Source organism: Pempheris klunzingeri, chromosome 21, assembly GCF_042242105.1.
Source record: "Pempheris klunzingeri isolate RE-2024b chromosome 21, fPemKlu1.hap1, whole genome shotgun sequence".
NCBI lineage: Eukaryota > Metazoa > Chordata > Actinopteri > Acropomatiformes > Pempheridae > Pempheris > Pempheris klunzingeri.
This window is the reverse complement of record NC_092032.1, coordinates 6,234,041-6,256,146: the sequence shown is the minus strand read 5'-3', so window position 1 is coordinate 6,256,146 and position 22,106 is coordinate 6,234,041. Positions and strand designations below refer to the sequence as shown.

General features: G+C 41.9%; 2 protein-coding genes across 2 annotated transcripts in view; one reads left to right on the top strand and one right to left on the bottom strand.

The window, feature by feature from the left end:
* The window catches only part of ahrra (aryl-hydrocarbon receptor repressor a), a 60,161-nt gene extending 49,700 nt beyond the window's left edge, over positions 1–10,461 (top strand). Inside the window, exons 5-9 of the mRNA XM_070853105.1 lie at positions 2,602–2,691; positions 5,994–6,138; positions 6,410–6,543; positions 7,436–7,644; positions 9,296–10,461. Of these exons, the coding sequence (XP_070709206.1) occupies positions 2,602–2,691; positions 5,994–6,138; positions 6,410–6,543; positions 7,436–7,644; positions 9,296–10,442 (1,725 nt within the window). The 3' untranslated portion in view covers positions 10,443–10,461. The remainder of the gene's footprint in view (positions 1–2,601; positions 2,692–5,993; positions 6,139–6,409; positions 6,544–7,435; positions 7,645–9,295) is intronic.
* A 7,611-nt stretch (positions 10,462–18,072) lies between these two features.
* On the bottom strand, positions 18,073–21,746 carry pigm (phosphatidylinositol glycan anchor biosynthesis, class M). The gene is made up of 8 exons (XM_070853189.1): positions 21,378–21,746; positions 20,860–21,033; positions 20,627–20,747; positions 20,277–20,532; positions 19,691–19,794; positions 19,423–19,577; positions 18,468–18,569; positions 18,073–18,297 (listed from the first exon to the last, which is right to left on the bottom strand). The coding sequence occupies exons 1-8, from the start codon at positions 21,546–21,548 to the stop codon at positions 18,130–18,132; spliced, it is 1,251 nt and encodes a 416-aa protein (XP_070709290.1). The 5' UTR covers positions 21,549–21,746; the 3' UTR covers positions 18,073–18,129.
* Positions 21,747–22,106: the final 360 nt, after the last annotated feature.

Genomic DNA, 22,106 nt, shown 5'->3' with positions numbered 1-22,106 from the left:
CAAGCTGCCTCTTAAGATTTGTAAGTCAAAGCTTGTAGTCTCCCAGGGGCGGTTATGGGAGCCGGGAGCGTTGTAGTTGCAGATATGTAGTGGAGTGGGCCAGCAGCAGGTGCCTGTTTCCATTACCTAAAGGCTTTAGTATGCAAGGAACTGAAGGGAATGTGAATGGAGAAAGCATACACAAACAGCATGTGGACAGCGCAGCCAATATAATACAGTATTCTTTTCTTTCTGACGGTGTCTCTTTTCCTACTTTATATTAGAGATATGAAGATCTCATGGTTTTTAGTATAGTTGTTTTTTTTATAAAGAAAATAGAATAATAATTATTATAGTTTTGAGGACATTTTGCTAGTTTTCCTTTCCAGCTCTGTATCTTTGAAATAAATTGTAAAAGGGTTGTCCTATTCCAACATAAATGGTGGGTGTTCCCGTAATGGTTTTGGAGAAAATAAATGCAATTTATTCATCTATAATACATCTGCCAAGCATTCCATTTTGGAAAGCCAATTACAGCAATCAACCTACAAAATATACTGTTTTCGCCTGCACACACTCTTTCAGGTCACAAGTCCAAGGCCTGTTTGTTTGAGAAGAATAAAAATGTCAAAGTCCTTTAAAAAGAAAATGGGTTGCAGACATTTAATTTGGCATTTAAATGACTTGGAAGGGGAATGGAAAGGTGAACTGGCTAAATAAACCAAAAAGAACCCAGCATGTAAATGTTGGCCTTTTTGTGGCCTTGTAGGACCTCCTCCAGGCAACATTGCATTCAAGTGTATTCAGGCTGTTATTACCTCCATTGTTTGGATAGGTTCTCCAAGAGTCATTTATAAGAGCTTTATATGCAGGAAAAAATAAAAACATTCAAGCCCACTATAATGCACATGAGTGAGATATTTTAACTGGACAAGCAACATCACAGCTTTGAGACTTCATTACACAGCATCTTTCAGAGCAGTGTGAAAGGTGCTGTATACCTTTTGTTGTGACACACGCATGCAGATCCGACATCCAAATCTTTGTGAGTCAGGTTCAAAAACAGGAAAAGGGGTCGTTGAAAGCAGATACGTACTCCTGCTGTACTTGCAGCATCATTTATTTTTCAGTGCCTGCTGGAGAAAGGAGCGTGAGTCTGTGGGGGGTCACTCTGAACATGAACGTGAACATGTGCGAGTTGACCTTGTCAAACAACATCTGCATCTACACTGCCTGAGAACCTGAGTCATCCTCTCATCTCTTGCACCCCTCCCCATCGTATATGTTTTTCACATACTGTCATGTTATAGTCTAGATGTGTTTCTGTCGCAGGGGTTGCTTTGTCACACTATGACTCAAATACCTCTGGGTTTTTAGACAAACTGCTCTATTTCCCGACAGATATTAGAGTGCATTATGTGGTTAAGGTGAAACATATGCAGTCATGTGACCATTAGGCGATCAGATCATTGTTTGGACAAAGAGAAAGAGGGAGTAATAGAGGTAAAGTGAATTTGAGTGTGAATTCAGAGGCCAAAGGGATATACAGTATACCACACAAATTAACACACACACACACACACACACACACACACACACACACACACAGGGGAAGACCTGCATAGTCTCGCAGTAAAATAGAGGTGACAGACTCTGGCAGCAGCAGTCACGCAAGTCAAGTAGCCTTGCAGTTGTCACGCTATCACAGCTGCTACACACACACACACACACCACACACACACACACACACACACACACACACACACATTAGAAGACCTTTACCCCTCTTCATCGTCTCCTTCCTGTGTTTTTTTTTTCTTTCTCTCACACTGTGACTTCCATCGCCATCTGTCCATTCCTCCTCATTTGTATTTATTTAAATGTTCTTTTTAATCTACACTTGTCCCTGTAAGCCGCGCTGGCCAAACACATTATTCCCCCCTGTGTGCATGGGTGTGTGTAAAGAGGGATAGTGGGAACGAGACTGTGTTTGTGTCTGGAATTTCTCTGCTTTTAATCACTGTGTTTGGTATCACAAATCAAAGGATCTTACCAGTCAAACAGACTTAATTATCAAAGTCTCTAACTTATTAGATACATAAGTTTAAAAGGGAGAAATGTTAACTGCTTTAAAAATACCATGAGTCTTAATACCACCAGAAAATAGCTCTATAGGGTCTTTCAAAAGCAATATTTTGCATTACAAATCATCAAGTTTTATTTGGCTCACTCAGTTCCAAAACCATCTGTCTTTAATTCCTTTTCCAGTGTTGTATTATTCTATCTTTTGTTCCATTTTTACTGTTATTTGCTGTTCGGAGAATTATGGAAAGAATTATATAAATTGAACATTGTGCTATAAAAAGTCTGGTTATAGTCAAATTCTGGCTGCGTTTTGTCTCAAGTTAAAAAAAAAACAAAACAATCGTACAGTAAAGGCTGGAACCACAGCTTGGACGCACATAAACCATTTGAGTCTGTTGCACTGTGTTTCTATTGGGCGTAGCGATGTGAATTCAATGCAATTGTTTGTGTTTGTCAGTTATGTATTTGTTGCACTTGAGTTTATTTGCTGCAACAGCTGCCCTGAGTCACTGCTTATTTCTCTCTGTGTGTGTTCAGTCTCTGACAGGCTTTGCCTTGGTGGTGAGCAGTGATGGGATGGTCTTTTATGCCTCCTCAACCATTGTGGACTATCTGGGATTTCATCAGGTGAGCTTAATGTCTCAGTTATAATTTTAGATGCACAACGTGCTCTGTAACATGCTGTACAATGAGGGCATAACACTGTATGAGGAAAACATCAACAGTAGGCAGTGCCAATTTTGAAGTCACAATGCGCAACATTTCTCTGAAAAAGTGGGTGTGTTATTAACCTCTCCCTCTTTACTAACCACCAGACCAACTTGGCACATTTTTGACAAATTGTCAGACATCCATTGGCCTCCTACCTGATGGTGTGGTAACCTGAATACATAAAACTATTTCAGGAATTTAGACACTGCAAGCACAGTTTTCTCCCACTGTTTTCCTTTCTCCTTGGTGCCTCTGTCCCTTCTCTTTTCTGGTGCTACCCATCTCTAACCAACAGTGTTAGGGAAATAGTTCGCCAGTTTGGGAAATACACTCATTCTCTCGTTTGCTAGACGAGAAGATTGATAACACTTGTACAGAAGGAGGAAACAGCTAGCCTGGCTGCCAGCACCTCTTAAGCTCATTGATTAAAAGATATTATATCTAAGATAGAGATAATGAACATATTTATCTTGGTTTCCGCAGGTTGGGCTTCAGAAAGTTACAATTGAGGTATAGCATCTTAGTTAGTGAGCTTTAGACATGCTGGTAGGTGGATTCTGCTACTTTTTTAGATGTTTGCCTCTGCTTCCAGCCTTTATGTCAAGCTAAGGCAGCTGTAAGCTCTGGCTGCATATTTCTTCATTATTACCTCACACAGACATGACAGTGGTATTGATCCTCACATCTAACTTTTACTGATATCTTTTTCTCAAAGGTAAGTCAATAAATCCACTCTGGTACAAATGTCAGAGATCTCTGCCATTACTCAGCAAGTTCACCGTTTCCTTCAGCCGATCTTTTCTGCTCTCTTCCTTCCATCCCTTTCACTTACTTACTTTTTTCTTTTTCATCTTATGTATAATGAGTCAGAGTAAAAGTGTCTCTTTCAGTCAGCTTCGCTGCTGCCTCATAACTGTCATCTAGAGGGTAGCATGAACCCACTAAGTCACAGCTTAGAGGCCACAGGAAGGTGAAGACCTCCGTTTCACCCTGAGACACACTCTATGGGTGTCTGTGTGTGTGTGTGTGGGCACTGATAAGTCACCAACGGTTTAGCTTCCTTCCTCTCTGGCGGCTATACCCAGCCAGTCATTAATTATGGATGATATCAACATGGGCTCCCCTGTCCTGAGATGCTGTAACCATCCCGCTCCTTCAAAACCATGAATAAAGTGCTTTTCACTGTTAAAATCCCTCCTTTGACCTCATGTCTGCTTACACACACTCACATAGAGCACACTGACACTTTGGGGTAGAAAGTGTTCTGCTACAGCACTTCCACTTGGCTTACAAGCAGACAGCGGCAGTAACCCAGTGCCATGAAATCGACATGAAGACCAAAGCGGCCTGAAAGAGCTTTCCACAGTGTGTGTGTGTGTATGCACATAGGTGTGTGTGTGGATGTGTGTGTGCATGCAGGGTGGCACGAGAGCCTGTAGAGACAGACAGGGAAAATTAAAACTGTAAAGTGCATAAAATGTGTGTTAGTGGGTCAGTCAGCAGTTTTTAATGTGTATTTTTTATATATTTAGTTATATTCAAAGGAAGAACGAGTGAATTTCCAAAAATGGTGTAAAATTTGGACACTTTAGACACACATCACATTATTTATCTGCCAAATGCAAAAACACACTTTACTCACAAGCAGTGAACCAAAGCATCCCAGCATGCAAAGTAGCTAAAGCATTTTGTGTGATAATGTGGTTCATTGTCACCAAAGGCAGAAAATCACTGTTTATTTACACACAAGATTAAACTCAGATCATATAGTTCTTTGTGCTATGCCAGTGTTGTCAATAGGAGAAGAAGGAACCGAATTACTGGTGGCTTTGAATAGATACTGTTCGAGATGGGAAACACAAGAATGACTTGTGTTTGCTGTCACTGAAAGCAACAAGTCTCTCCTTGCTGCACGTAAAAATATGAAATCTATCTTTATGCGCTCACAGATCATAATGTTATATTTCAGAGGCTGTCATCAAAACATTCACTTAGTCTTTCCCACATGTTCAGTTCTTGCAAAGGAGCTATTGGTTGTTTTTAAGTTTGCCTCTAAGACCTTGACAACATGTCACATAATTTTGAGCCCACAACTGTAGTCAGAAGGACACTTATCCTTAATGTACCACAAGAAAAAAAGAAACGAGAACGCTTCACTAAGTAGCACCACAAGAAAGCCCTGGAGAAGCGCAGAAAACCTCCATTGGCCTTTGATCCCATTTGTTACTGGGGCTGTTAGCCTTTGAAGGTCAGCGAAAATATCACTTATTCTCCCTCTTTTTCCCTCCTCTTTTCCTCTCTCTGTTTTTTACGAGAAACATAAACAATAGTCACTGGATCTGTCTGTCTGCCTGACTGCCGGTAGGGAACCAAACCACAGGACGAAGCGCCCGCCGAAGACGGTGGGAACAGATTGTGTTTTCAGAGGCAGGCGATCAAAAACCCTCGCGTGCCACCAGTGTGGAAATTATGGAGAGAGTGCGGGGAGGAGGGAGAGAGGGAAGAGGAGAAGGTTGAACATTTTAGTGAGGAATCTGTCATGGAATGACAGAAAGCAAAGCTATTGCTGGAAAAGAGAGAGAGGCATGATGAGAGTGGGCTGGAACCCGACTCACTCTGTGTGTGAGTGTGTGAGTGTGTGTGTGTGTGTGTGTGTTTGGATGGGGAGAGTAAGCTGGGCTGGACTGCTGTTCAGGAGCTGGTGTCACGCGATGTTTGACAAACACAGCTGCCCTCCCTGGCCCTACAGCTGCCCTGAGACGTACTGTTACTGTACAGGGTAAATGCTCCTGTGTGTGTGTGTGTGTGTGTGTGTGTGTGTGTGTGCAGACATGTGTCTTTATAAGTGTGCGTGCATGTTCCTGTGACTTCCACTGACTTTGTGTGTGCAGTACGGTACTTATGTGTGTGTGAATGGGGAAGTTAGCACGCTCCCTAGGAGGCCTGAGGCAGACTGAGTGTATCTGAGCTGTAATGACAATAATCTCCTGTCCTAACTGCAGCTACCAGCGGCACTGATGGCAGCAAAACAGTGGTCCAAAGTTCGTTTGCTCGGAACTCTCAATCTCATGTTTCTTAAGACTTTGAGGAGATGACATGATGAAAAAGCGAGTCTCAAACTAGAAATGTCTTTGACTGACTGTCATGACCACATACACGTCTTATTACAATATTTTCTTTGCTGAATGTTACCAAAATCCACTCAATTTTTCCCACAGACTGACGTGATGCACCAGAATGTGTTTGACTACATCCACATAGACGACCGCCAGGAGTTTAAACGGCAGCTCCACTGGGCCATGTGTCCTCCGCAGCACCAGGGGACGTCTGCACACCAGGACAGCCAGCTGGCTGCAGGGACCGGTGGGTAGCTTACTGGGAGCGGAGGATTCCCAGTTCCCTTGGTCAAACTTATTGGTTTATAGTTCAGTTCAGTGGATGGTAGCAGTGATCACAGGCTTTCTTCACTAAATATTTTAATCACGAAATATCAATGTCGTTTTTGAATGACAATCTTACATGTTAATGTTTCATTGCTGGCTTTTTGGGTCTTATTTCCCTTTTTCCTTTTAAATGAAGATTCGCCACACAAATTAAGTTTTCTTCTCCTCCATCTTTCTCTATTACATCTCAGGTGAGGACTTTGTACTGAGCAGCCTGTTCCATTCTCCAGAGGCTGGGGGAATTCCTTCTGAGCTCTCCTGCTTTCTTAACAGATGTTTCATTGCCAGAGTGCGATGCCTGTTGGACAGCACCTCTGGATTCTTGGTGAGTGGTCTGAACCAAACTTTTAGTCAAGTTTTAAATTCATGCAAAAGTGCGGAATCTTGTAGTAAGAATGAAGCGTGAAGTCAATTTTGCCCGCTTTCTGGGAGAAGACCCAGGCCAATAAAAAGTATTATGAGACCTTTGGTACAGCACGGCTTCATTTTTAATTGTAGTGTGTACAGTTATTTATAGTTGTATTGCAAGACATTATGAGGTAATTGGGTGCCTGGACACAGCAGCAGAATAGGAGCCTGGCTCATCCCTCGTGGCTGTGACTAGAGTGGTTTGGAGAGCAGCAGTGGAAAAGCTAAAGGCCCTGATGACAGAGCAACAAGAATATGGTTTGGACCACTTCATCAGGGTCAGTGGAGTTCACTGTCACTAAGTCCACTCTGGTTGCACCAACGTTGGCTGCAGAGCAGAAATTCTAGATGGCAATTTTCTGACATATACTGAAAGCACTTGTTGCCAAGTAGTGAGCAAATATTGGTAAGATGCTTTCCTCATCAGTCAACATAATTGCAGTAAAGACATAAAAATTATAATGTAATGCATAGTGCTCATTCTGCTAGCAAATAAAAGGCTACAAAAGCTGTACTTCATGTTTCAGGAAGCATATGTTGAAAGCATATGTATGTGTTTAAGACTTTCTGATATTTCCTGGGATCAAACTGAAAACTAGGTTAAACATAAAATGAGAGAATGCAAAAGCACAAAAGTGCATATCAACTTTCAAGGGATATGAAAAAAGCATTGCTGCTAACTTGGTTTTATATTAAATTATGAGTTGACATACACAGAAAAAAATACCTGTAAAACCTTTCAGGAGCATTGGGTGCATAGCCTGTTGGATCTGTTCAAACCAGTAAATTCTTCCCCTCTTCTCTCTTAGACTGTGCAGTTCCAGGGTCGGCTGAAGTTCCTCCACGGTCAGAAAAAGAAGTCAGGCTCTGGGGCTCTGATGCCTCCCCAGCTGGCTCTGTTCTGCATAGGTGTACCCCTCCTACTGCCCTCCATCACTGAGATGAAAATGAAGAACATGCTAATGCGTGGAAAGAGCAAGGGAGGAGGAGGAGGGATTATCTCTGCAATGGAGCATGGGTAAGAGGGAAAGAAACCACATACAACTTTAACTGAAGTTGACGGGATGATGTATCTCCACGCTGTGGCCTATGTCCTGTGTAAATCTACTGATTGATTTAATGGGGGTGCTATACTGTGATTAAAGGTCAAGCTTTTTAGCACAAACTTGAAGTCTCAGACACCACTGGTCCAAACCTGAGGTTTGATGCATGTTGGCATGTTGTTGTTATATGGCCTCTAGAGATTACACTGATTTGCCTGATGGGGGAGCTACAAATAAAGGTCAGAATTTTAAAACTTGAAAGGCCACAGTCACTACATCATCAGTGAAGTGTCACCGGTCAGCCCAGAGATGTCCTCATGAAAAGGGACGACATAAAAGCACATTAAAAACATTCTTAGTGAGTTCCTTGACTGGGATCCATGAGGCACGGACAAAACACATTCAAAACTTAGAGTGATGAAAAACTCCATGGGCTTCAGTCCTTGTGTGTGTTATTTACTCATTTTTGAGTTTATTCCTTATATTTAATTCCCCAGCAACAGCTTCATGAATACTCAAGCATTCACCCTGAGACCCAGTTACCAACACAAACATGAGACCTTTTCTCACCCAGCAGGCTCTGACACCAAACCAAACGAGTGCTGGACGCCTTACCTGTGGCCAATTAGGAGCAAATACTCAGCTTGGATAAGGGCCTCTGTGCTTCATGCATCATTAACAACTTTGGGAGGCTGAGAGGCCAAGTGTTGAGCTGTAGTGGGGGAGCAGAGCCCTACCACCCCCTCTGCTGTTCATTCCTTCACAGCATCATCCAGGGCAATATGCACAATGTTAGTTTCTTTATAAAAATATCAGTTAGGTTAGTGGCCATGAAGGCGATAGGGTCGAGTCCTCAGTATGAGAATACTGACAGCTGATTTGAAGGAAAAGTACTGCAGGTTAGCTAATATTTGCTTATATACTCCCACAGTATTGCATTATGCAGAGTGGTATTTCTGTTATTAGTAAAGACTATAGTAATTATAACTAAAAGTTTGAAATTTCCATTGTTCATAATAGGGAATATAAATGAAATACAGAGTGATAAATATGCATTTGTGAATAAATATAAACTAAGCTTGATCACCTCTGCAAAAGCTTCAGTCACGCTGTAGAAGGATATGGTTATGTTGTTTTTGAAATATTTTCTTACTGAAATAATCTCTATATTGCATGAAAAAATGTTGGCAGACACCAGTTATGGATTTCTCATTTCTAAAAAAGTTAATTAAACACTTATAATGTGCTTATTTTTCTGGAGGATGATTGTTCTGCCTATAAACTGGTGTTTGAGTGCTGGTCGTCATTGATCTCCATGCCTGGATGTTTACTCTGTTCTCAATTTTCCAATGAGATGAATCCCGGAAAAGATGAGTCACATTTGGAATGATTCTCTTATGAACTTAAGTGAACCAAAGCTAGATATTTGTGCTTTGAGTCATTCATCAATCAGTAGAAAAACATTCACATTGTGGATATTCCCATATGGATTTCTGAGTGGAGATCACCACCATATTTTTTGAACGTCCTCTGGGACTACAGAAGCTTCGTGTAATTTACACTGATTGATTTGTCTTTCTGATCCCTCTGTCCTCCCCACCCCCACTTTTCAACACTCTCTCACAGTGAGCGAGGGGAACACCTCCGGAGGCATTCCTTCAGTGGAGGGATGGGTGACGTTGCAGACCCTCTCCTCCTCTCCTGTCCCACTCCTGGCACTACCCAGCGAGGTCACCACACTCCATGGACCCCACTCTCCAAAGACAACCTCAAGTATCGCCCTGATGGTTACTACAACCAGGAGGAGCCCCTAAACTTCTGCAAGTCCTCCATGGCTTCCCATAAAGGTGTCAGCCCAGGCCTGGGCGTCGCCTGGCCTCTGCGACCGAACTCTGGGCCCCTGAGGGGGGGCCAGGGTGTTGGCTACATCCCCTCTAACCGCTTGAACAAGGCCGGCCAGTTCGGAAAACCATACCGCCTTTCCCCCAGCTGCCACAGCAACAGAGGTGGCGAGGTGTTTGTCTCCAAGCTCTACGGGAACGTCCAAATTCCCTCAGACCCAGATGCCTACTGCGTGGACCTGGTGAAGAGCGAGAATGGCTACGGAGAATGCTACGATGGCCATCTGATGCCCGAGATGCCTCCCATCAAGGTAGAGCACGACTCGGACTCTGAGAACGGCTGCGATGCCTACGGGCGACCCTGGGTTTGCCGCGACCCAGAGGCCATCGACCGTCGCTATAGTAACGGGGTATATGACCAGGGCTCAGGCCTCCATCTCAAATCAGAGGCAGAGTTTTATGACCCCCAGTACTCGCCCTGTCAACGAGGGAAAACAGGAATCAGCCCACCGTACAACAACAACAGCTATCAGAACTATGCAGTCAACAACGGCGGGAACACAAGCGGACGACTCTTAAAATGTGACAAAGACTTGGGCAACAACAATGACAACAGCCAGTTTAGCCCACAGAGACTCTCTCACTCAGACTCTCTATGCAGCAACCAAACGGTCAACCTCATGGACTCACACGTCTATCCACAGGACCCTCACAAGGCCTACATGCACCCGGACTACAACAAGCATGGCACTTATGAGTTCAAAGGTCACGGCCTGATCCACTCGATCAAGCGGGAGCCCATGGACTCCCCACCGTGGTCTGAGAGCGCCCACGACATAAACCAGTCAATGATGGTTGGTGCAAGGAACGTTATGCCATGCGTGATGAGCACAGGGCACCACAAGTCCAGTCCCTACATTTATATGCCGTAAGAGTAATTACTGCAAACTCATCAGCAGATAATTACCTGTCCCCAACAACCCTGCCCCCCCCCCCCACACACACACACACACACACACACACACACACACACACACACACCCTCACACACACAATCAGAAAGTACTTTGCTTTGCGCCACATGCACCAGCATACAAAAGGACAGTCTTTGATCACAATGATTCCCAGGATGTCAACATTTAACTGACTTCTTCTGTTTGATGAAGAGGTCACAAACAAGGCTCAGGTTCTAGTGTTAGTGTTGTGACAATCCAAAATAATAGTTTTAATCCAATTTATGGATAGATGATTTTGTTTTTAAAGAATACATTTTGTAGTTGGTCCCAGGCACTTTTGGACTTAGTGAAAATGAGACGAATTATGTCTAGAAACACAATTTGGTTTTGTTTTATGTGTTGTGTACACCTGGTTTTTGTGGGAGGAACAAAGATTTTGCTGTAAAAAAGACTTTTTTTTTTTAAACTTTGTTCACAGGAGATGATTTACACCTACTGCTGGGCTGGTCAAGGGAGGTGGCTGATTATGAGGGCGCACTTCAGTCAATTATAACAACTTAAAGGATAATCTGCCTTCATGGTGGTTTTACATGTTTTACTGCTTTTAGTATGAATCGCCTACATTTATCATTACTGCCTCCAGTGATGTATGAATGAAAACTGCTGGTTTCTATGCATTTTAGAATTGTATTAAATCAACTTGCAGAGACTCAAAACTTAATCGATTGCAGCAGAAAATTGTTTGGTCAATGTTACAAGATTGTCACAAGATAATACGTTTGCAACCAGAGTCTGCTTTGAAAACACACAGGACTGATATTTAATAAAGAGCAGCTACGGAAATGCAGTTTTTATTGTCTTTTAACAAGATCCCTGTTTACTCAATGTTTGTGTTCTCAAGAGAATAGCTCACAATGCAATGCTTTTGTCGGAGGACCCTTGAACACACCATTAAGGCCAGTTTTAGTGTATGCAATTAGTCAATGGAGCAAAACGTGTAAAACTGTTGTTAAAGCTTTAACTACATTCATTACATTTGTTTATTAAACTAGCTTAACAGCTTGATTAGAGACATTAGGCATCACGAGGGGCACAGTAAGCAGGGAAGTAGAATTATCATTCACCAGCATTGAATTGACACGAAGGCTCAGATTAGACCAGAATTGCCCTTTAAATAGCAGGATCTAAGACGAATGTGGACCTAAGAAAGATGCTCTGCACTAGTTAGACGACCATATTACTTATTAGTTGAAGTTTGGTCAGGACAAGGTAGAGGTGTTTGAATTGAAGGACAAAAAGGCACTCTATTGTTAAAAGGTTTGATGTTGATTCTTCTTTCAGCGCACACAATAATTTCATCATTTTAAGTCATGAAACTCCTGTTGAACGTACAAATAATATTAATTTATGTCATTTTATGTCAAAGCTAATGTTGTACAGTGTGGATTTTAGTGTTTATGGCGAGATCAGCATTTCTACTAGATACAGCCTCACTGCAGATACGACACATTTCCTTTGAAATGAATATACACTTCTTGTGTTGTCTTTACAGAGAAACATCAGACATTGTCTTCACAATCAGTATTTTTGCACAAATAAAAATGAAAAGCACCAAACTGATTCAATGTCAGAGTCTCAGTTCTGTGAAGCTACTATAGTAGTTTCTACGTTGCACTACTGGGAGTAGCTCAGTTGAAGTTCAGCCTAGCCAGACAAGTCTATGAGTCAACACGCACAACTGTACATGGTGTCACTGTTTTGTATCTGTCTTTTTCTCTTTGTGTGTGTTCATTTCAATAACTGTTTGATGACTCGTATTTATTGTAAGAGGCAAAAGTGCATAATTTAAAAACTACAGTTTTGAAGGCTTTTCTGTTTCACTAAGGTAAATAAATATGGCTTTTTTTTTTTTTCTTGCTTTCATTTTGATAATTGTTAAAAAAAAAAAGACTGTCATTCTTGTCTCATGGAGGAGGTAGCTGCAAGGTAGCGAACACAGTGTACATATGCAGTGTCTTCCAGTGTTTCTACATGTTTTTGCAAATGGGACTTATCTATTAAAAGACCTTTCTTTATATGTAAAATCTGGGTGAAGTGGTGTTCTTTTGCCAGTGAGTGAAAGCAAACAGCAACATATAGTGTGTGGCTTTGTGAGGAATTTATCTTGCGTAAAAAAACACTACAACTAATCCTACATTTGATACAGCAATTAGATCTAATACTGTATAAGATATTCTACTAATCTGACAGTTTCTCACTCACATATACTTTTTTCCTGAATGAAAAATGGCCACATTCTATTGTTCAGTTAACGTCCTTGTCTCTTTAGTAGTTTTTGAATTTTTCAAGTATACCAAATGCGGTCTCATCCTTAAGATTTGTGTCTTTATCAATTATAAATACTCAGCAGAACAGGATACAGAGTATCTCTAGCCACATTGCCTGTATGATTAATGTGCTGTAAAGCTGGCATGACAGCTCCTTCACACGATCTGGGAAACCCAACGCTCGTCTCTCACCGCTGTCTGGGACAAGCGCTGGAGCCAGGGGAATGTTGGTATCCACAGAGAGGACAAGAAAAGAGGCAGAGGACAAGGTGACAAAGAGATGTAACCTAAAAGCTGTCGTTAAATCCTGATCTTCAGTGTTCCCAGTAGAGCTGGACCCCTGCCTTACTAAGTAGTTGATTGTATTCTCTAGCATAGAAATAGTCCCAGAACAGCCAGTGTCATCTTCATCCAGGCTTCCTTCCACTGAAACCGTGGGGAAACATCACACAGTTTGGATTACAGTATTTTTTCTAACCCAGCACTGACAGAGAGAATCAGTAAATGACCACCCACCCTTTCCGTACATTATTGTGGCTCTGTGAGTTAATTAAGTGTCCAAAAAGGTCATTTTTTCTACACAGTAATAAAAAGAAATACTTTACGAATTGCATTTTGCCTCTCATAATAAAGCTCTTAATTGTGAATAGATCCGTTTGTATAGCTTTAGCATGATGTGCAAATGTTTTCCTTATCTAAAGTGTAGCTGGCCATCAGGAAGCCATCTTGTTTGCTTATATTATATGTAAATGAGATCAAAAGAAACGTCCACAGTCATGTGGTTGCACACACGAAAAATAAGTTCAGGAATAGAGCAAATATAGTGTGAAAACAGCGGGCAGCTAACAATTAAATAACACCACAGGAGTAACTACTGCTGGAATAGTGCTTTGTTGTGCAGAACTATTTGGTGGCTACATGCAAAACCACAGGTTATATGACACCCTGGGACTGGGATTTTTCTTTCTTTTTCATTTTGCTTTAATAAAAAGGAAACTGTAAAACTAAGAAACTAAATTCCTGAGGGTCACACGCATTCAAATCATTTCTCTTGGTGGCACAAAAGACACCAAGTGTAATATCAGGATCTTGTCGGTGTGGTTACATGGCTAGAAAGAGAGCCACAGAGAGACGATACGCCTGTTTTATAGGCATGACTGGAAGTGAGAAACTTTTATAGCGCATGTCCTGCTTACTATACTTAAGCAGGACATGCGCTATAAAAGTTTCTCACTCTCACAGCAAATGTACTTCACCTCTTGATCTTGCATGATTGTTACCTGCAGTGGGTCCCTCACTGGCTTGCTCTGCTTTGAAGGAACAAGCCTCTCCGACTGATTCCGCAGCTATCATCAGTCCTCGCTCTAATCCCTCCCAGAAGCTCGTGTTTGTTTCACCAGTCAGATTATATCTGACAGGATGCGCAAGGATCAGTTAGTGTGGGGATTTTACTTATTGGGATGATTGCGAGTGTGTATGTGCATTTGCACGCTTGTAAATTTAATTACCAGATAGACACAGCTTATATGAACAGACTACAAATGAAATTACAAGAAATCTTGTTATGATCTTTAATTCTCTTATATGAATAATTTGCACTATGTCATTTAAAGTATAGGTTCCATGACCAGCACTTCATTATAAGACAGGTTCATGGTACCACATTGATTAGGTAGTGTCACTTTTTTAAGAAGACTTTTGATTCGTTTTATCAGTATCTTCTACAACATCAGTATTATCCAAAGATCATCGATATTCTCAAAGCTAGTATTTCTCTATTTTAATCTACGCTGCCCATAAACCTTGTTAATGAAAAAAAACAGCATAATGTTGGTTCACTATGCAACAAGTTACACAAAGGCCATGTGTGTGTCAGCAATGATGCTTTATCCCCTCATGCAGACCCAGACAGAAGAACTGTGCTCTTCCTCTTGGTTTAAAACATGCTCTATCAAATCAAGGTCCAACTTCCTCCTCCAGTTGCAATGCTGAGATCAAACACTGCATTCAGTGAAGCTGAACATGTATTTCATTTTAACAGGGAGTTCCTACAAATTTTCCTTTTCATACAGAGTTTGCATACAGCACTGCAGGGCTGTGCTGTGGCAGGTTAGGTGAAACTGCCAGGAAATGAACGAGATTCATTACTTGGCAGTTGGCAAGGAGTAAGAAAATACAGTACGGGAGGAATAATAAAAGTTAAATGATGTTCATAACTCAATCTGATTCATACAGTAATAATCCATGAATAATCCACAGACAGCGCTGTAGAGTTTAATAACTCTGGCCCCAAAAAACACTCTGCAGAGCTGATATTTCTTCACAGAAACAAGCACATGAGCACTTTCTGTTTTTTACTATTTGTTAATTAGACCTGCACTCAAACTGTGGACTCTGATTCTTGAAAAGTATAAAGGAATAAACACCACTATGTGTTTCTGTGGCCCAACCGGAATAAAGCACACAATGAATGACATATGAAATCTCTCTTACACACAAACACACATACTTGTGTGCAGTATCTCTGTCACACGTTTCCCCGAAGGAGTACTTTGCTTTTGTCTCACTGTCGTTTCATGACCGATGATGTGACAATGGCGTGAGGGGGGTGGCTGGGTGGGTGGGTGGGGGTTGGATGAGGCTGACTTTAAATGTTTAATATTCGTCTGCGTGCACGCAACCTTCCATCACGCCATCTGTACGACACTTGTCCTGCACAGGGAGGAGAAAGAGGGTGAGAATGACAAAGGAAGAGACAGAGAGAGAGAGAGAGAGGTGGAGACTACAAAACCTAGAGGTGAGAAAAGAGAAGTTAGTTTGGGGAAAAGAGGTGAAAACAATGAAAAGAGAGCATCCAATCAAGAGAGAGGAGTGACCGCTTAGGGCAACTGTAGTGTAAGCAAAGTGTTTGATGCTTGTTGACAGCTGTATCTGTGAGGGGGAGACAGTGCATGTGTGTGTGCAAACCAAGACCTATAATCCTATACCATGCAAGCTTGCGTGACCGTTCATTCCCCACTCTTTGCTGCTCCGCACACCATTTGCCCTAATTGGTCACACCCACTCTGTGTCTTTCACACACACACACACACACACACACACACACACACACACACACACACTAATACACACTCATATAGGCAGATGCACCAATGCATACATAGACAAAACAATGTCCGCATCTCCTCTCCACATATCCCCCAGTGACAATGAGGAGAATCCTTGAGGGTATGTCACAGGCACGCATGCACATACACAAATGCACGCACATTATCATGCACTTATACACACACCCTACTAAGCATATGGAAGACAGTCACGCAATCCCCCCGCCCACAGCTCACAACAACCTTGCCACTTTTTGCTTCCTGACAACAATTAGCTAATGGACAATAAACAGCATCTTGCCTTATGCTTACTGTCTTTAACTGTGGCCTCTGAAACAGTGCTTTCCAACCTTTTCTGTCGGTTTTTCAACTTTTAACTAATAATTTCAACCAATAATAATTACTTTTAGGTAACTGTTCTCTTCCATCTTTCAAGCGCTCTCAGGCGCTACATACTCAGGTGTTACAACTGACTTCAGTACTCAGACACTGATTATTAAATAAAATAATAAGAAATACTATCAAATAGCCTATTGATTAGAACATGTGGGTATTAAGTGTGAGTTCTATTTAGTCAGAGAGGTCAAACTACTCCACAGCTCCTCTGGCAACCAACTGCAGAGATCAGTCGTAATATCCCCGGTTGGGAGTGACTGATATGAAAAAAAAGATGAAAGGAAGGAGCTGAAGAAGAAGAATTCATAGCAATTTTTTCAGTTCTAGGGATTTAAAAATAAACTGCTGAATGTGATGGTATTCAGTGGGATGCAGTGTTAAAATGAAATGATTTATGTATGTGCCCAGGGGCGACTAGCCAGTTGAAAGGTTACTGAGTGCAGCCTGGTGATTCATAAACTAGATATGCAGGCCGCAGCTGACCGTGAGTCATGCACACATGCACTCACATATGCAACATACAAGCAAGCAAGCTGTTTTACTCAGACAGACACACAAAGTGCCTCACAAAAAGCCACTAATTCAACCCCAATGGTAAGCATCTCAAGTTTACTGCACGAGCGCATGCATCCACACGTACGTACATTATTATCATGTACTCCCACAATCAATCTCATGGGAAGGGGCCAGCAAACATGCTCAGAACATACAGGACTAAAGGGAATGCTCCAATAATTTCCATGTGAGATTAGAACGAGAGTAGAGTGAGATTAGGGAACCTCTGCCAGCACTGTTTGTATTGGGTTGTGTTCATGCTCTAGTTGACTGATTAATCTGTGGGGGTTACGTGAGGATAGACGCTAAGACTGTGTACTGCTGGTGAATGCTTCTACCTACTGGTCACAGATTGGCACTGCAGCTGGGAACGAGTCGTGATTTTTCTTTATAGTAAATCACACCTCAATATCCTGGTCTGTAATCACATGGTTAAATAGTTCCAAATACATTACATTTCATGGAGTAGTCCTACACACGCCAATGAAGACAACGAGTTGTGTTCATTATTGAACCACAGTGATGAGTTACAAATGCATAAAAACAGTAAACAGTAAAAGTTCATCCAAATTCTAGCAGTAAAAAAAAAAATGTCTGTTACCCACAAGTTCTCTTTTGCCCAATTGCCAACATTTTCTTCCCTTTTACTCATCACTCAAACCTGCAATGTGTATCAGTAAACACAAATCAGTAACACAGATGTTAATACATCTATTTATGTCCAATCTGAGTGATGAAAGCCGAACCCTACATAAAAATGAGACGCACACATGATCTGACCATTTGTCTGTGGAATGATAAAGAGCTTCTCGTCCTCAACATGTGACAATGCCAAACTAAACTCTGGAGGGTGTCTTAAATATTTTGCTCCAGAGCTGTTTATCGTGGTTGTTAAAACTGTTTGGAGTCTGTGTGATCTCTGATGTACAGCAGGTATTTTGCTCTCGACGGCAAATGGGCGAATGGAAAACATCTGTGTGCAGCGGTCACAGGTGGAGCAAACATCAAGGTTTCCACCAAGTGAAAGCAGCGCAACAGCGGTTCTCTGCCCTAAGTGAGACATTTATGTGGATTTAGGTCTTTTTGGTCTGCAGAGGAAAGAATTTAAATCGATGGGTTTGACTCAGAATAAGTAAAGAGAACTGTGGCTTTGTCACACAGAAAAAAAATGGTATCCATTTAGGTTACATGAAAGTGTAATTAGAAGCGACGAGACTGTGATTTAACAAAATACAACCTTTATTCTTAACGTGCATCTTCAGTTTACATGACTGAATGTCATTCGGCCTTAAGTCTCTGAGGAGTTTGTGCTGGCCTGTAATGGGCTATAATCTGAATCAAGATGGAGGAGTTGACGATCAAGAAGAGCAATCCAGCAAGCCAGATCAACAGGAAAGTGTTGTAGCCTTCAAATTCCAGGAAGTAGGCTGGGCCCAACCAGATAGCCTGACAGTGGAGACACAATATCATAGTTTCTTCATACTGAGATCAGTTTTAGTGTTCAGTTAGTCTTCTGTTTTAATGCTGTGAATTTAAGAATCTATATGTCTTTTATTAACAAGGTGCATATCTAAGTCACATTTACTTTCAACTTAAAATGTGATCAGTTGAATTACCTGTCCAGCAAACCAGAGGAGCAGCAGCCCCACTCCCTGCTTTAGTGACAGACTCAGGTGAGGGATGACCAGAGGAAGAAGACACAGGTACCACAGAAAGTACTACAAAAGGATATCAAGCAAGACTGTTAAAGTTATGTGAAGAGTGTGAGGTAAGGTTTTTTTGTTTACCGCCACTTGTTACTGGTGCCTGCATGAATATGATTCAAGTCACCGCACGTGCCTATCAGGCTGCAAATGGCTCAGACCCACCCTATATCCAGGACATTGTCAAACCATATACCCCAAGCCCATCCACTATGCTTTGCTACGACTGCGTCGCAGCAACTGCTCAATAAAATCCAGACCGTTTACTGTCCTGGGCCAACAATGGTGGAATGACTCCCCGCTGACATCAGGACAGCAGAAACCCTCCTCATCTTCCGTCGCAGACTGAAAACACATCTGTTCGGACTACACCTTGGCCGACGAAAGGGAAAAGACTCCTTCTCCCTCTCTTCTTCTAAACAAATTTGAAGCAGTTAACCTCATTTCATGAATTTGATGTACTTTCATGATTCTTCCAACTTTTGGTTTATGTCCACACGGTTAAATAGACTTATTGTGCATCGCTTTGGATAAATACATCAGCTAAATAAATGCACTTACTCAAATGTTACTTTTTCCACAAGGAACACTAAGAAGTAACACAAATGACCCTGTAATGTCAAACTGAAATATTATGTAAAAGCAGAAAAAAATATGGGAATTCACTTCTTTTGTTTACATTCTGCAGTCTGGACTTCTTCAGATTGATATATATATAGTTGTGCAAAACTAATCTACAAAAATACAATATCTCTTCTCTACTGGGTCCAGCTCAATCCTGAGGAGTTAAAGATGGCTGCTAAAGACTACAGACAATACATTGTCTGATCTCTTCTCAGACTCTGTTAGTGGATGGTGCTTTATGTACCTGTGAAGTGCAGACTTTGTTGAACGAGACAAAGATGGCGGTGTGCAGGAAACAGCAGAAGACCAGGTCAGAGTGAAAGGCCCACGATGCTACCAACAGCAGCACGAGCTGTGGAAGGAATGCTGCCAGGCCAAGCCACTGGCTCCACCTGCTGTCTGCACCAACAAAAGACAAAAGAATCTTAGCAGGCTTAGAAAGCTGCATCACTTCCTGCAAGTTTACACTCCCTGATGACGCAGAGGACGGGTGGGGTTGAACGGGTGAATACCTGCGGTGAGGTAGAGCATGTAGAAGTACGGAGAGAAATTGTGTCTGATGTCCCTTCTGGTCAGATGGTACAAGTAGGTCTCGTGAAGGAACTCCCAACCATACCTGAAAATACAGGGGGAGTCACATGATTTGAGCATTTCCATTCAAAGTTATTACAAGTTAGCATATTTCTTAAGATAAGATAATGATATGGAGAGGTTATTATGTCGTCAGATTAAAAGCACTTAAATTAAATTCAATCATCTGGCTCCATCAGAGGAGTTTTAACATATCTCAAATAGCCAGACTAACAAAGCACTTGTACTTGATTACTTGGACTTTATTCTAAAAATCATCTTCAAAGTAACATTTGGACTTTGTTACTTTCAGCTGAATAATTAAAGATCTCTGGGTCTTTCCACGTGAACAGAACCAGGACATGTCTGCATTTAGGAGAAATCTGACTTTCTTGCACAAGATTAGCTAGGAAAATGTACATACTAACGACATAATATTTGCATAATATTTGCTATGCAGAGTCAAAACTCGCATGCATTGAAAACCTTTTACTGTATGTTTGCGTGTCATTTCTTTGTTCACCTCACATGTAATAGAAAAGTGCTGTGAGCATGCAGAAAACTCCTCCGGCCACACTTGCAAAGAGGAACAGCTCTTGGTTGAAGAAGCTTTCCATAAAACCAATGAACCTCCTCCACCTCCAGCTCCACCCCTTTTCGTCCTCCTCTGATCTGGTGCGTGGTTTGCGCAGGCTCAGAGCGATGGGCAGAGCATATGTAACGGGGTAGATCTTCATATGGACAGACAGACCATAAAGTATGGCTGCCCACGTCAGATGACGGGCTAAATGACAAAGAATTTAAAAAAAAAAAGTATAAGAGCTAGAGCTAAAATCTGACGATACAGACCTTTGTGAAGCTCCACACACACCCCTTACCTTCCATACAGAGTAATGTCCCGAGCACCAGGGCTGCCAGGATTGACTCAGCATTCCCTCGACTGGATACTCCCATGGGCAGTGGGTTGAGGAGCCACAGAGAACAAACACGGCGTGCAGTCTGAACATAAATCCCCCCCCAAAACACAACTTTACCTGCACTGTGCATCTCCAAGAAGCCTGATTTCTGGTCAACAAGGATCAGATTGATAAAAAGCTTTCTGAAAACATACCTCCGAGCCCAGACCTCTCAGACGGAGAATTTTGTAGATAAGCAGTCCTGACAGCACATCACACAAAATGAAGAGGATCTTCCCGAATACCAAGCTGAGATAGATGTTAGGGGTGAGCAGCCACGCCAGGAGAGGAGTGTAGCGGTAGGTTGATCTGTTGTATGGGGACTCCGCCTGTGCAAAGGGTTCCCACATTAAATTGATGCAGTAGAGAAGAACAGTATTAACAGCAAAGTGAGCCATGTACTTATATACTGATTAAATATTCTGTATGTAAAATCTTAAAAGAAAACTAGTTACTATAGTTGATTATTACATCTTGAGGAGGAAAAACTAATACTTTCCTTCTTAAACAAAATGTGTAAGTTTGAGTAAAAGTGGCATAGCATAGTGTTAATATTATACTGCAGGGCAAAATAATCAAATAATGTACAAGTGGATACCTGAAAACATGCCTATAGGTTAGTACCTTTTCACAGTTGACCCTGCAGTATATTAGCTTATCTGGCTGCTGTTACCTCAGTTATGAATCTTGCAGCATCTGTGAACACATGGTAGTCAATGTCGGTGTACTTCACCACCATAGTTCTGTCCTGGTAGTCTCCGTAAGCCACCAGGGCCAGTCTTATAGCCAAGGAAGCCGTGAACAGGACCTGTTTTCCCATGAGCTTGGTTATTAGCTTGTCCATCACCAACCCAGCAGGGGAAGCCAGATTAGCCAGCAGCACTGGGAGCTACTCTGTCGTCTTTGAGCTGGAACACGTTAGCCAAACTGTTCTTTTCTCCGCGGACATCTCAGTTAGCCTTCAGCATACAGATATCTCTAGTTACCGTCATGTTTTGTTAATAAGAGATTCATTTTTCAATCACCATACTTCAAACTTGACAACTAGGAAGTTACCCGGAAGTGCCGTGCCTAACATTTTCTTCTTCTTCTTCTTTTTCCTGGACGCCTACTTAGTAGAATTTACCAATGTGGAGATGCATTAGCGCCACCTACTGTGCTGGAGTAGACAGCAAAATCTGTTACGGGGCGATTCTGCACTGATCCTGTGAATTTAATCCCTTTAAACACATCAGTTAGATTATTATTAGACCTTCGTGCCTGCAACAGCAAATCCTGTTTGCTTTCTTTTAAGAATATGTATTACTCTTCGGCACACAGGGAAGACAAGCTGGTAGAAATAGGACGATAAAAGTAGTTACTCTGATACACTTATTCTCCCACATTTAGGGTTATGGTTATT

What these genes read in the sequence shown, in the direction of transcription:
- pigm (XM_070853189.1), bottom strand. Translation starts at nt 21,548, where the DNA reads ATGGACAAGCTAATAACCAAGCTCATGGGAAAACAGGTCCTGTTCACG. An exon ending in TGAGAGGTCTGGGCTCGGAG is followed by an intron (nt 20,748 to 20,859) that starts GTATGTTTTCAG and finishes ATTTATGTTCAG; the next exon opens with ACTGCACGCCGTGTTTGTTC. An exon ending in ACAGCACTTTTCTATTACAT is followed by an intron (nt 19,795 to 20,276) that starts GTGAGGTGAACA and finishes CTGTATTTTCAG; the next exon opens with GTATGGTTGGGAGTTCCTTC.